The 15,720-nt window shown below is 42.5% G+C and overlaps 1 protein-coding gene across 8 annotated transcripts in view; it reads right to left on the bottom strand.

Annotated features, from left to right (window-relative positions):
* LOC138748614 (RAC-beta serine/threonine-protein kinase) overlaps positions 1 to 15,720 on the bottom strand; it is a 103,822-nt gene that overhangs the window by 22,797 nt on the left and 65,305 nt on the right. For all 8 annotated transcript variants that reach the window (XM_069909116.1, XM_069909120.1, XM_069909115.1 and 5 more), the window contains 6 exons: positions 15,243 to 15,371; positions 11,870 to 11,981; positions 7,609 to 7,762; positions 4,975 to 5,106; positions 3,268 to 3,333; positions 680 to 748 (listed from right to left, as the gene is read on the bottom strand). In XM_069909116.1, coding sequence (XP_069765217.1) covers positions 680 to 748; positions 3,268 to 3,333; positions 4,975 to 5,106; positions 7,609 to 7,762; positions 11,870 to 11,981; positions 15,243 to 15,371 — 662 coding nt within the window. The remainder of the gene's footprint in view (positions 1 to 679; positions 749 to 3,267; positions 3,334 to 4,974; positions 5,107 to 7,608; positions 7,763 to 11,869; positions 11,982 to 15,242; positions 15,372 to 15,720) is intronic.

Here is a 15,720-nt window from a genome sequence, read left to right as displayed (position 1 = left end):
ACCTTCTACCGGAGCTCTATTGTGAGCGTCCTGGCCAGCTGCATCACAGTGTAGCACGGTGGGTGCAGAGAAATGGATCAATCCACAGAACCACAAGAGTGGCAGAGAGGATCACTGGAGCCTCCCTTCCCCCCCATCAACTATGATCAACCGGGATTGTTGTCTGAAGAGGTTGCGCAAAATCATTGAGGACCCCTTCAACCCTGCGCAAAGCATCTTTCAGCTGGTCCCGTTGGGGAAGAGATACAGGAGGATCAGAGCCAGTACCAGCAGGCTGAGGAATATGTTCTTCCCAAGGGAAGTGAGAATGCTGAACAACCAAAGGAACTGCTCACACTCATCTCCTGACACCTTATTTAATATTTATTTCTTTATTTGTATAGATGAAATACTTGACTTGCACATGTATTGTTTGTCTGTGTGTGATGTCTGGTTGTATGTCTGCGTGTTTTGCACACAGGACTGGAGAACATGCTTTCATCGGGTTGTACTTGGACAATCAGATGACAATAAACTTGAACTTGAATCTTGTCACAAGACTGTGGCTTTTGATCGAGGAAGAGTGCATGCTAAGGCCTCATGGTCGCCAGCTAGAACCAAGCCAGATTCCCTAGGCTGGAACAAGTTAACCTGATACAGCAGCTTCAGTGGAAAGGTGGAGGAAAGAGAAAACACGTACCTCTCCCCCGTTAGCATACTCCATGACGAAACATAACCGGTCGCTGGTCTGAAAGGCATATTTCAGTGTCTGTGAGGGAAGAGAAACCATTGCAGAATATTATGAAAATACAGCCGGAGACTGACATGGGGTCACGCAGCACAGAATCAGCAAAAGGGGTGAGCATGGGATTAGTGTGAGAGGATGGGGGCTTGGGAAAGAAAATTAGGGGAAAGCTCAAGCAGAGTACAAACCCGGGGCTGCATTATAGAGCAGAAAGGATAGCGTAACGCTGTTACAGTGTCAGTGACCAGGTATCTAATCCCGCGCTGTCCGTAAAGAGCTTGTACATTCTCCCCTTATCTTGGCTGTGTGCGTTTCCTCTGGGGGCACCGGTTTCCTCCCACCCTTCAAAATGTGCCAGGTGGGGAGGGGGGATTGTAGGCTAATTGGACGGCATGGGCTTGTGTGCCGAAAGGGTCTGTTACTGTGCAGTATGTCTAAATATTTTTTTAATTCCAAGAAAAATATTAAATTCACAATTTTGAGCCCCCCCACAACCCAACAATTCTCACCCCTCTCACCTACTGTGAGAGGCCACCTGCATAAGCAGCCAAACCGAGGTAACGTGCGATTCACATTACACGCAACACGATACAGTGTTTGGGAGTGCTACAATTTTGTCTGACGCAGCTTACACAACCTGAGCCTGAGTAGCCCCACACATGGCACTGCAATCAGGGAAGCAAGTGTTGAGTCAGGACTTCTGCAGACCCCAGAAAAATGCCTGCCTTCGGCAGGCTGATACAGTACAAAAGTCCAGCGGCAGCAATCTGCTGCAAATTGAGAGCCAGCGCGGTTACACCACTCTGTGCACAGTCAGATTCCACAATTACCAGTTCATTTTAATTAAACAAAGGGATTGTTAAATGATAAATATTGGCCATCACAGTTCTTTTAAAGTGTCGAGGTGCCAAACGCTCCCCATACTCCAGCCCCTGCATTCCAGGGTGGCACGGTGAGTGTGGCAGTTAGCATAAGGCTAGTAAAGCACCCGTGACCAGGATTCAAATCCCACGCTGTCTGTAAGGAGCTTGTACGTTGGATATAACAGTAGGGCTAAGGGGTGGGGGGTAAGATTGGACTCAGTGGTGAAGCTTGTATAGAATCAGAAAATGTTGTGTGTTTTTATTATCTAGATTGTTGACACGGTTTGAGTTTTAAAAATTATAAATAAAATATTTTTTTTAAGAAAGAGAGCTTGTACATTCTCCCCGTGTCTATGTGGGTTTCCTCCCACCGTTCAAAACGTATGGAGGTAAATTGGGTAGCACCAGCTTGTGGGCTGAAAGTGCCTGTTACCGTGCTGTATGGCTAACATTTAAATTATAAAAATCCACCTGCAGTAGATGGAGCCCAGATTTAAGTTGTGCCCAGAAGGCATCTATCACATCCTTCAGTAGTATTTACTCTTCAAATCCAAACCATACTGTATTCTTCTTCAATTCAGATCCATGCACACAACATAAATTTCAAATTAATACTGATTATCTCTGTCAATTACACCTTCAAACCCTTGTGGAGCCCACCGTTCCCGGAAACCCTCCGAAGAGCCATTGAGCCCTGGGTGCTCCTTCTCCAGGGATGCACAGGTAGGCAGGTGACCTTAGAAGAGGGACAGGCAGCAAGCCCGTACTGCCCGTACATCTTTCAGTACAGCAGTAGGAGTCCTTCCCCCCCCCCCACCCACCCCCCAAATTTTACGCTCCTTTCTGCGATAGTCTCAAGCCTGCAGCTTTCTGATTTGGAAATGAGCAGACCAGCATTAACAATAAGCTCTTCCTCAGATCAGCCATCATCTGACTGAGCTCAAATTGGGGTTGAGTGGGGGAGAGATACCCGAAGAGCACATTTTAAAGGAACCCACTCATTTCACCAGGCCTGTGATGAGGGGGTTGGCCTACGAGGGGAGATGGAGTCATCTGGGACTGTACTTGTTGGAGTTCAGAAAAATGAGAGGGCATGTTATAGAAACATGAACATTATGTAAGGCATGGATAAGATTGAGGTAGGCAAGATATTTCCATTGATGGGGAGACCAGAACTAGGGGACATAGCCTCAAGATTCAGGGGGTAGTAGTTTTAGGACGGAGATGAGGAACTGCTTTTCCCAGAGGGTGGGGAATCTGTGGAATTCTCTGCCTATTGAAGCAACTTTAAGACAAGGTTGGATAGATTTTTACATAGTAGGGGAATTAAGGGATATGGGGAAAAGGCAGGTGGGTGGAGATGAGCCGATCATCAGATCAGCCAGTGAATGGGGGAGCAGGCTCGACGGGCCGAATGGCCGACTCCTGCTCCTGTTTATTTTTTTTTACCTTCTTATGACTTTGCCGGAAGAGCCGAGTCCTTTTTTATAACCAGCATGGACTGAATACACATGCTCAGCTGAATTTGACAGAACAAGGAACATTTAAATATCCCATCACACAAAAGATGCTTTAACTGTAAATACTACCTGTCAGGCAGCAAACATATTTTCATGTAAACAGAAGCTACAAAGCACAGTATTGTATCCAAAAGAATCCAGTGTACACTACTGTACTTACTGTTAAAAATGGATGTCTTGTGTTCTGTAACACTCTGCTCTCTGTAACTGTGTGGGCAACTTCATCCTACAATTGACAGAAAATATTAACAATTTTCATCTTCTCCATTAAGCATCCACCTCCCTGGGCATGGGTTCTACAGGCACTGATGCATCCTGGGGCACAGAGTTCAATGGGGATAGACACCAAGGTCACAGATTCAACAGAACAGGTGGAAATCAAGCACACAGTATCTTTGACCGACTACCATCAAGGAGGCTGTATAGAAAAGCCATTCTTAACAAGGGCCCTACCACCTCACTGGGAGCTGCAGCACAAATAAAAGGCTTCTCCCCCTCCTCCCTCCTCTCATCCTCTCTCCATCTTTTTATTCAGGCATCCGCCTGCTTTTGTTCTTTATCGAGGGCCCAGGCCCAAAACGTTGGTTACCCTTACAGAAGCTGGGTGACCTGCTAAGTTTCTCCAGCACGTTTGTGTGTTGCACTTGACTCCAGCATCCGCAGACTTTCTCCAGCATGTTTGTGTACAGCAGCCGTTCCCAACAGGGGCCCCCTGGGGGGGCCACAGCACATTTAAATAAAAGCCTGGATTTCTTTTCACTTCGCATAACAAATATTTTTATGTTTTTTTTAAATGTAGTCGGGAGGAGAGAAGCACTGAAGAAATCAAAACTTGATTTCTTCACAGGGAAAGGGGCCTTTAAACTTTGAACAGATCCAAAAAGAGGTTGAGAATGGCTGGTAAAAAAGCATCAAAATCAGGATGGCCAGGCTGGGAAACGGCTTTTTCCTGCAGGCTGTGAGATTGATGAACGATATCCTGTAAATGAGCAAATTATTCCAAAATATTTATATCTATTTTAAATTGTATGCACATGATTATTATGTGCTGTGAATTGTGTGATCCAGAGAAATGCTGTTTCATCTGGTTGTACACGTACAGACAATAAACTCAAACTTGAAAAAATGCTGCTATTCTCAGGAAGACAGGATTCTATTGTTTTCAAAAGGAGGTGAGCCGGAATAGTTTGATGGGAATAGCCGTGGGGAGGTAGAGCAGGCAAGAGGACTGGATGTTAGCTCTTTCAGGTGAGCCGAGGGCAAATCTGGGGCAGCAGGGGTAGAGCAAAAACAGCTTGCTACTCTCACAACCTGGGATCAACCCTGACTGCTGGTACTGTATGGAATTTGTACGTTCTCTGTGATTGTGTGTGTCTGAGGGGGGGTGGGGGGGGGGCTGTCCTCCCACATCCTCAAATTGTGTGGGCCCGTCGGCCAATTTGCCATTAATTTGCCCCTGATTAATGGTTAAATTAAAATGGGAGAAAATGCCACAGGATTAGGGTTAAGCAAAATGAATGGTTGACAGGGAATGTAGCCTTCAGGCACCACACCGTCTGACAGACTAAACAGACTTCACCTTGAGCTTCCTCTTGCCAACTCAATGAGAGGAAAGCAGCTGGACTGTTAAGAACCAGCTAACTGGGTATTAAGGAGTCTATATCTATTCCAATAGGCCACAGGGAAACAAGGCTGACCCAAGGCTCGATATGGTAATGGCTGGTGGAAAGGTTGAGGAAAAGAGCAGTGAAGAATGCAGTAGGTTCAAGTAGGTTCAGTGTGATAGACGGATATGAAGAAGCAGTCACCTAATCCTCCCAGTCCAAAGTTTGTCACGAAATGCATCTCAAAGGAAATGAATACTTACTTTAGCAATAATTACTTCTTTCCGCAGAATCTTCATGGCATAATAGCGCCCTGTGGCTTTTTCCTTGACCAGAATAACCTTGCCAAACGTGCCTTTCCCCAGCAACTTTAAATAGTCAAAATGATTCATGGTCTGGAAGCAGAAGAGCACAGCAGACAGTGGTGTCACAAGCCCATAGTACACAGGGCTGAACTGAACACAAAGGGGACTGAACGAAGGGTCAAATGCTCCTGTTACATTGAGACAGCCTAGTAAATGCAAGCACATCGCCCTTTTACTGCCCTGAGTGAAACCAGAATACGTTCAAAAGGTCACAAAGTTGAGCGCAACCCCTGTGTCACAGTGGATGAAAAGGAAAGAGGCAGACTCTCATGACTTGCATTGTTCAACTCAACCCAGGACAGAGAGGAACCCATCTTTAGAGACTCTCTCCTGTTACCCATCAATTGCCCCTCACACTTCCCTTGTAGCTGCAGGAAATGCTGTACTTGCATCCACACCTCCTCTCCTCACCACCATTCAGGGCCCTGTACTGTCCTTTCAAGATAACAAGATAAAGGACCAGAAGCAGGCCACTAGGCCCATCGGGTCTGTTCCATGGCTATGCACGAAGCTAAACTAAACTCACCCCTCGTTCCAATTGCCAGCCTTTTCCCCATGTCCCTTACTATCTATTTCCTGTTTAAATACTCCCAGTGATCTGGCCGACTCTGCTTTGTGCGGCAGTGAGTTCCACAGATCCACAATCCTCTGACTAGACCTCCTCCTCTCTGTTTTAATTGGATAACTTCTAATTTTAAGACTATGACCCCTTGTCCTTGACTTGCCCATCAAGGGGAACATCTTATCCACATTCACTCTGTCAAAATTTGAAATGTGTTTATGAGATCCCCGCTCATTCTCCTACACTCCAACAAGTACAATCCTAGAGCTGCCAAACTCTCCCCATACTCCAGCCCCTGCATTCCAGGAATCATCCTGGTAAATCTCCTCTGCACCCTTTCCAACAACATCACATCTTTTCTGAGATAGGGGGCCCAAAACTGTACACAGTACTCCAATTGGGGTCTCACCAATGCCCCATAGAGTCTCATTAACACCTCTCTACTCTTAAACACTTTTTCTTTCTTCTTTTCTTTGGCTTGGCTTCGTGGACAAAGATTTATGGAGGGGTAATGTCCACGTCAGCTGCAGGCTCGTTTGTGGCTGACAAGTTAAACACTACACCTCTCGAAATTCACCTTCTTCACTGCCAATCCCACCTGAGCATTAACTTTTAAATTGCTCTGCACGTGGATGCCCAGGCCTCTATGCACCTCTGAGGATTGAATTTTCTCCCCAGCCAGGTAGTTCTCTGCCTGTTTATTTCCACTGTGAAAATGTAGAACCAAACACTTCTCAACATTGTACTTCATCTGCCATATATTTGCCCAATCTATCTAAATCTCTCTGCAATTTTACGGTTTCTTCAACAGTTCCTGCTCCACCACCTATCTTGGTGTTATCTGCAAATTTGGCCATAAAACTATTTAGTCCACAATCCAAATTGTTAATATAAATTGTAAACAGCAGTGGCCCCAAGACCGACCCCTGCAGAACACCGCTTGTTACAGGCAGCCATCCTGAACGGGATCTCTCAATTTCAACCTTTTGTTTTCTGCCTATCAGCCAATTTTCTATCCAATCTAATAGCATCCCTGTAATTCCATGGGTCTTCATTTTATTTATCAGCCTAACATGCGGCACCTTATTGAAAGCCTTTTGAAATAACATCCACAGCTTCCCCTTTGACTATCCTATCTGAGATATCTTCAAAATAACTCTAATAAGTTAGTTAAACATGATCTACCCTTTAAAAAACCATGCTGACTAGGACCTATCCTGTCACATGCATTTCATAACTTCATCCTTGAGGATTGACTCTAATATCTTCCCAACCACTGACGTCAGACTTATAGGTCTATAGTTTCCTTTTGTCCGTTCCCACCTTCCTTATACAACGGAATCACATCCGCAACCTTCCAATTTCCTGGAACCACGCCAGAGACTATTGATTTCTGGAAGATTGTCACCAGTGGATCTACAATCTCCAAAGCCATCTCTTTCAAAACCCGCAGGTGTACTTCGTCCAGTCTGGGAGATTTATCTGTCTTTAATACATTCAATTTACCTAGCACAATTTCTCTAGTAATCTTAAATGTATCCAACTCTACTCCCTGATAGCCTCTGTCTATCAGGGATATTACCAAGGTTTTCCACCATGAATACGGACGTAAAATATTGATTTAATTCTTCTGCCATATCTTTGTAACCCATTAGAATTTCCCCTGCATCGTTTTCTATCGGTCCTATGTCAACACATGTCTCTCTTTTATTCTTTATATGTTTAAAAAAACTCAGTATCTTTTTCTCCAGCATTGTGTTCTTACTCTCTCCCGTTACCATCAGTTTTACGCAAGATAAACGGACCTTATATTGAAAAGACAAAACCTTAAAGCTGTGCACATGTTGGCCTGAACCGTATTGGGGTTAGCGCTCCCTGATATGCGATATGCTCTACAACTGAGAGAAGGCGCAAGGACCAGCTTCATCCCATTATAAATGTGCTTGAGACAGTAGTATCCACACACTGACCACTTTATTCCTCGACTTCAACATCGACACCTCCATGTCTTCCACCCCTGAACTGTCACTGGGTGAGCCACATTTGACGTCCATCGCATCATCTCCTGGTTCTTGGCGTTTTAAACTGTTGGCGACAGTCTGAATGGCTTTTGTCCACTCCTCGCTGGGGGTTGAGAAAAGGGGAGGGGGGGGAGAAGAGAGAAAGAGAGAGAGAGAGAACAGTCAGTGAATGCAGCTGGCAGGTCGAACCATCAACTGAGTCTGGAAAGTGGCCAAGGATAAACACTACCCTTCAAAAGGCAGCGCCCTGCTACCAGTTAAATGGACTGCTGATCTACAGATCGATTTAAACACGAAAAAATGATCACAAATCAAATGAAAATCTCTTTTTTTCCCTTTGTACTTTTCATCTTTTGGTTCCTTCTTATTTGCACTACTAAAATGTGGACAAGTCTTTAGAAATGCAAGATGACAGAAATTGAGCATTCCCACAACAGGCTGTTTGGGGTGAATTGAAAAGATTTCTTATTTCTCGTAAGTGAAGACAACAAGGTAGATGACACAGAACTGCCGTGACTCCCCATTCAATACGACACAGGCTTTTTAAAAAAATTTTTTATTTTTCATACTATAAACCATATTGATCAAAATACATACATTTTCCTTCTTGAATATACAGTGTCGTTTTCTCCCCCCCCTTTCTTCCTCCCCTCCCTCCCTTCCCTCCCATTTATTTAAAGTTCAGAATATAAGATACATTAAACTCGTCAAACAATGTTGTCACTCAATAAAAATAAACAAGAAATTCCACTGAGTCAGTTCTTTTCATTCTCTTCTCCTTCTGTCATTTTAGGTGGTAGATGTCCACGGTAGATTTTCTCTATTGTGTTTCATGTATGGCTCCCATATTTGTTCAAATATTGTAATGTTATTTCTTAAATTATAGGTTATTTTTTCTAATGGAATACATTTATTCATTTCTATATACCATTGTTGTATTCTCAAGTTATCTTCTAATTTCCAGGCTGACATAATACATTTTTTTGCTACAGCTAGGGCTATCCTAACAAATCTTTTTTGTGCTCCATTCAAATCGAGTCCAAATTCTTTATTTGTTATATTACTTGGGAGGAAAATCTCTGGGTTTTTTGGTATATTGCTTTTTGTGATTTTATTTAATATCTGGTTTAGATCTTCCCAAAATTTTTTCACTTTCTCACAGGTCCAAATTGCATGAATTGTTGTTCCCATTTCCTTTTTACAGCGAAAACATCTGTCAGATACTGTTGGGTCCCATTTATTTAACTTTTGAGGTGTAATATATAGCCTGTGTATCCAGTTATATTGTATCATACGTAACCTCGTATTTATTGTATTTCTCATAGTTCCTGAGCATAGCTTCTCCCATGTTTCATTCTTTATCTTTATGTTTAGATCTTGTTCCCATTTTTGTTTAGTTTTACCATTTGTTTCCTCATTCTCCTTTTCTTGTAGTTTAATATACATGTTTGTTATAAATTTTTTGATTATCACTGTGTCTGTAATCACATATTCAAAGTTACTTCCCTCTGGTAACCTCAGACTGCTTCCCAATTTGTCCTTCAAGTAGTATTTCAGTTGGTAGTATGCCAACACTGTATCGTGAGTTATACTATATTTATCCTTCATTTGTTCAAAGGATAATAATTTATTTCCCGAAAAGCAATTTTCTATTCTTTTGATCCCTTTTTTCTCCCATTCACTAAAGGAAAGGTTATCTATTGTAAAAGGGATTAGCTGATTTTGCATCAGTATTAGTTTTGGTAGTTGGTAATTTGTTTTATTCCTTTCTACATGAATCTTCTTCCAAATATTGAGCAGATGATGTAATACTGGTGAATTCCTACGTTGTACCAATTTTTCATCCCATTTATATAATATATGTTCAGGTATCTTCTCCCCTATTTTATCTAGTTCTAATCTAGTCCAATCTGGCTTTTCCCTTGTTTGATAAAAATCTGATAGGTATCTTAATTGTGCGGCTCTATAATAATTTTTAAAGTTTGGCAGTTGTAAGCCTCCTTGTTTATACCATTCTGTTAATTTATCTAGTGCTATCCTCAGCTTCCCCCCTTTCCATAAAAATTTCCTTATTATTTTCTGTAACTCCTTGAAAAATTTCTCTGTCAAGTGAAATAGGTATTGTATCCTTGGGAAAATGTTCATTTTAATACAGTTTATCCTTCCTATTAGTGTTAGTGGTAAGTCTTTCCAATGCTCTAAGTCGTCTTGTAATTTTTTCATTAGTGGATTATAATTGAGTTTATATAGATGGCCGAGGGATTTATTTATTTGTATACCTAGGTATCGCATTGCTTGCGTTTGCCATCTGAATGGTGATTCTTTCTTAAATTTTGAGAAATCCGCATTATTCATTGGCATTGCTTCACTTTTATTTGCGTTAATCTTGTAACCTGACACTTCTCCATATTCCTTCAATTTCTTATGTAATTCTTTTATTGATATTTCTGGTTCTGTTAAGTACACTATAACGTCATCTGCAAATAAACTGATTTTATATTCCTTGTCTTTTATTTTTATCCCTTTTATTTTATTTTCTGTTCTTATCAGTTCTGCCAGTGGTTCTATGGCTAACGTGAACAATAAGGGCGATAATGGGCATCCCTGCCTTGTTGATCTGCTTCAGTTAAATTGTTTTGATATATATCCATTTACTGTCACTTTCGCCAATGGCCCCTTATATAATGCTTTAATCCAATTAACATATTTCTCTGGTAAGCTGAATTTTTGTAGTACTTTGAATAAATAATTCCATTCTACTCTGTCAAAGGCCTTCTCTGCGTCTAAAGCAACCGCTACTGTTGGAGCTTTATTTCCCTCTACTGCATGAATTAAGTTAATAAATTTACAAATATTGTCTGTTGTTCATCTTTTTTTAATAAATCCAGTTTGGTCTAGATTTACTATTTTTGGTACATAGTCGGCTAATCTGTTTGCTAATAGTTTAGCTATTATCTTATAATCTGTGTTAAGTAAAGATATTGGTCTATATAATAGGAAACAGGCTTGAGGAACTAAATGGACAAGAGGTTAACTGTAGACAAGAATCATTGTCCAATCTCTCACAGGCAGCTTAAGGTGAGGGGAGGAAAGTTTAAAACTGCTGTCAGCAGCAAGAATTTTTACACAGAGGGTGGTAGGCGTCTGGAATGCAGTGCCAGGGGTGGTGGTGGAGGCTGGTACAATAGGGACACATAAAAGACTCTGAGACAGGATATTAAATAAAATAACAGAAAACAATATACCAAAGAATCCAGAGATCTTTCTCCTAAGTAACATAAAAAATAAAGAATTTGGAATTGACTTGGAGGATGCACAAAAAAGATTTGTTAAGATAGCCCTAGCTGTAGCAAAAAAATGTATTATGTCAACCTGGAAATTGGAAGATAATTTGAAAATACAACAATGGTATATAGAAATGAATAAATGTATTCCATTAGAAAAAATAACATATAGTTTAAGAAATAATATTGAAATATTCGAACAAGTATGGGAGCCTTACATTAAATACAATAGCGAAAACCTACCGGGAACAAACATTACCTAAGTTGATGGAAGGAGAAGAGAAGAAAAAAATGGACTCAGTAGAATTTCTGGTGTATTTTTGTTGAATGACAACATTGTCTAACTGAATTAATGCAACCTAGATTGTATAACTAAAATGGATGAGAGGGGGGAGGGATGGGGGGGTGGCTTGGGAGGAGGGAGGGGGGAGGGAGAAAAAGTCACTGTAAATGTGTGGAAAAGAAAAAGTGTATATCATGGCTATTGTGATTTATGGTGTGAAAAATAAAAAATTAAAAAAAAAAAAAAAAAAGACTCTGAGACAGGCACATGGAGGCAAGAAAAATAGAGGGTTACGGGTGAGAGGTTGGAAAGATTTAGATCGTTGAGTAGGTTTATAGACGTTGGCAGAGCATCATGGGCCGAAGGGCCTGTACTGTGCTGGAATACTCTATGTTCCAAGAACAGAATTCAGATATGAACTTGGGTGGCTGTGGCAAGAAAGAATTTTGGTGCATCTGTACATGACAATAAATTCTTGTACATAAGAACGAAGTAGCCCCGTGCCACCCCCCCCCCCCCCCACCTTGAGTTTTGGTAGCAAACATTCAGGTGTGGGGGAAAACGAGAGGAAAGGAGTTGTATTGTTATCAAGAATGATAATGTTAAAGGACATTAATGTTAAAGTATATCAGCCCATCCTCACCGTTCATCTGGTGTATCAACGTGAAAAGTTCTCTCGATCACCGTCGTCCATTGCAAGCACCGAATGATGAATGTATTGGCCCGTGGCCTCTCAGTCTTCATCAGCTGGCATTCTGGTCCAAGCAGAGAAGCAGTGGAGTTACTGACTCATGGTGATAATAAACATTCATTCTATCAAATTTATAGAACAAGCTCTTCAGCCCCATACAGAAACACCCTGGAGTAACTCAGTAGATCATATGTATCCATTGGAAGCAAAGCTTAACCAATGTTTCAGGCCTGGGCCCTTCATACCTACAGCACAGTACAGGTTCTTAGGTTGGGCCGACCTATACAAACCTAATTATCTAAACCTTCCCTGCTTCATGCCCATAGTTCTATACAAATTGGTAGCTTTGTGGACAGTAAAGGCCGTGCAGGAAAACAGCAAGATCTAGATGAACTCGGAAAGTGGGCCAAGGAATGGTAGATGGAATTTAACTCTGATGTGCAAGGTGCAGTTTGGTAGGTGAACCAAGGCAACTCCTTGCACAATGGTAGGGTCCTGGAGAAAAAGGAGGAACAAAAAGAGTTAAGAGTGCAAGGACATCATGCCAGGAAGGTGGCAGCACAAGTAGACAGGGCCAAGGAAGCATTCGGCATTGAGTAGAGCGACATCGCGTTACAACCGTGCAAGATGTTGGCATGGTTATCTCAACTCTATTACTGTGCCAGCAACCTGGCTTTAAATTCTGTAAGGAGTTTGCACGTTCTCCCCGTGTCTGTGGGGGTTTCCTCCGGGGGGGGTTGGATCTTGTGGGGGAAAAGATTCCAATGTTTTGTCAGTTAGCTGGATATCAAGCAGCCACAAACTGGCTGCACTTCCTTTGTGTTGATGCATTCCTCAAACACCGAGCACCCAGAGGTCAAGGCGACACCAGTGAAGATGGGTGCGTTGACACAGTGGTTCAGGTATCAGAAGAGCAAATGATGGTAGTTGGGATACAGGATTACATTAACAATACAGATGAACCTTCACTTCAAACGCTAGCAAGGGGTGCCCTGAACTGGATAGCGAGCCGCCCTTGTGAACTGACAGGCATGTGGTCGAGCGCTAAAGAGCAATACCCTTGTAACCCTGCAAATGTTTCTTGAATCAATTCAGACAGAATTCACCGAAAGTTGATTAGGCCATTCGAACCACACCTGCTCCGGTAGAAAGAGCTTATCCACCCAGTTACAGAATCTCTAGCCTGGGCATGTGGATTTTTAAGAGAAAACTATACATCTGCTTGGCAGGCTTAGAATAGCGGTTAGCACAACGCTATTACAGCCACTGGATTCAAATCCGGCACAGTCTGTAAGGAGTTTGTACATTCTGCAAGAGTTTCCTCTCACCCTTCATAATGTGCCAGGGGTTGTCCGTAAAGTGGGCAGCACGGGCCTATGGGCTGGAAGGGCTTGTGTGTCTAGATTTTTTAAACAAATTAATCCTTGCACCAATTAGTTTGAATCTGTCCTCAGTCTTTCACGTTGTTACTGAAGAAAAGTGGTCAAGAACTGCAAGGTTTGCAGTGAAGTGTGGAGGACATCTGAGGGCACCGACGGGACAGGGCTTGGGGTCACCTCAATACAACAAGGTGGGGGGGGGTGGGGGAGAGAGGGCTGACAGCAGATTTGGTTGAAGTGAATAAAGTCTTCACTCAGCTGTGGATGAGTGTCGTGTACCATTCCAACATTACCTTCCAACTCCTGTAGTCTACGCCCCTACTAATCACGAAAGCCTCTCCCATGGCTATTTAAACAACTTTATCAATCGATCCTGCTGCTTTAATATAACCAAGTTTTATATGATCCTTCACACGAAAGTCCTAAAATCCGGACTGCTCGTGGAACGGGTTGTTTCAGATTTCCGGGGTTCTCGGGCAGTACATCTGTGGCGCTTATGCAATTAACACACGCAATGCACCAAAGAAAGAGGTACAAGGACTGCCTAAAGAAATCTCTTGGTGCTTGCCCCATTGACCACCGCCAGTGGGCTGATCTCGCCTCAAACCGTGCATCTTGGCACCTCACAGTTCGGCGGGCAGCAACCTCCTTTGAAGAAGACCGCAGAGCCCACCTCACTGACAAAAGACAAAGGAGGAAAAACCCAACACCCAACCCCAACCCACCAATTTTCCCTTGCAACCGCTGCAACCGTGTCTGCCTGTCCCGCATCGGACTTGTCAGCCACAAACGAGCCTGCAGCTGACGTGGACATTGCCCTTCCATAAATCTTCGTCCGCGAAGCCAAGCCAAAGAAAAGAAGAAGCATGAATGCAAAAGCCAAGAGTTTGATAAGTCCGGATTTATGGCATCTGGATTTTCAATATCCTTCCTTTTTCACTGCAGCTCCCAAATAAAATACTCCCACATTTCTTTTGGTAAAATTCCAGGTGGCATGGTCGCACCTGACTAACCAGACCTTCGATTTCCACCTCTCTGTCAATGCAGTCAAGTTTGCATCATTGATGATCTTCCCCAACATTCAGGTCCAATGGCATTACAAGATTGTGTGGAGTCACACATATTGAAATCACCAAAGCATCCATCCAACATTGCCTTCTGCCTTTACCCGTGGGCCAATTTTTGATGCAATTTGTCTCCCTCAGATTCCCACTTTGGCTTGCCATTTCTCCAGATATCGTTTCTGGATTTAGCATACTGGACATCATCGGTTTGCTCTGTCCAGCTGAGAAATGGCCAGAAGCCAATGCACGGAGAGCCCAGAGTGGCCCAAGGTTGGGTTGGGGAGTAGCTGGTATCAGCAAACCCAGTGCACAAAAGGGCAGCCCTGGTGACCAGGGATGCTCACAGTGTACTGCGCTGTGGACAATGTAGTCCAGAAATATGAAAGCCCCAATTTAAACGGATAATTCTTGCAAAGAAAACCCTATCTTGCAGCATTAAAATAAAGAACAAATTCACAAGGGCCACAGAAATCCTTCGTTTTTAAATAATTCTCTTTTGAATTGGCATGGCCAACATTTATCCCGAATTATCCTAAAATAATACAGTAAAACTCATTATCCAGAACTAAAGCAACCGGCAAAAAAATTGTGGGAAAAGATAAACAGTATGAGTTTAAAATTGGCACCCCCTAGTGGTTAGTTCACCAATCACGCAACAATCTCAAGCATCTGTAAAATTCACATATCTGGACCCCATAGGTGCTGGTTACCTGGGGTTTTACCATAGTTGGGATTTACCTTATTTAATGCAGAGAAGGCAATCCCGTGTTACTGTTAGACACCGAGTTTTAGAACTTTGACTCGAGTCAGGGGTGGTGTGCGATTAAGAAAGGAAGTTAAAAGCAGTTGCAAACTAACAGTGTGAAACTACTAAGGACTCACCTGCTACAGAGAAGTTGTTTAAAGGTGGTAAACCATGATCTGGGCTCTCTGGCTTCTCCTTGTAACCGATGAAAGAGCCATCTGATTTCAAAAGGAAGTATCGGGGCCTCCATGTTTTAATATATTCACCTGCAGAGCACAGCAAGGGTCAGAAGAGTATTCATTCTTTGGAATTTACGTTCCATGCAAACTTGATTCCAAGAGTAACTGCACCGTATTTCATGCTGCCTTTGCCAAATTCACAAGCACAGGATAGAGACAAGCACCTACTCTTGCCCATACAACAGGGCTTTCAATGTTAATGAGTTTGTCATGTACTGAAATTCGTATGTGTTGCAGCCAAACTGCATGCAAGATACAGCAACGGTGTAAAATACATCTGTGAATGACAATCAGAGAAGTATTCTCAAAGACTTAACCAATCCCCAGTTCAAAGTAAATATAATTTCTTTTACTTAATATAAAATTTACTCTATTT

This window comes from Narcine bancroftii, chromosome 13 (assembly GCF_036971445.1).
Source record: "Narcine bancroftii isolate sNarBan1 chromosome 13, sNarBan1.hap1, whole genome shotgun sequence".
NCBI lineage: Eukaryota > Metazoa > Chordata > Chondrichthyes > Torpediniformes > Narcinidae > Narcine > Narcine bancroftii.
This window is presented reverse-complemented; position numbering and strand designations above follow the sequence as displayed.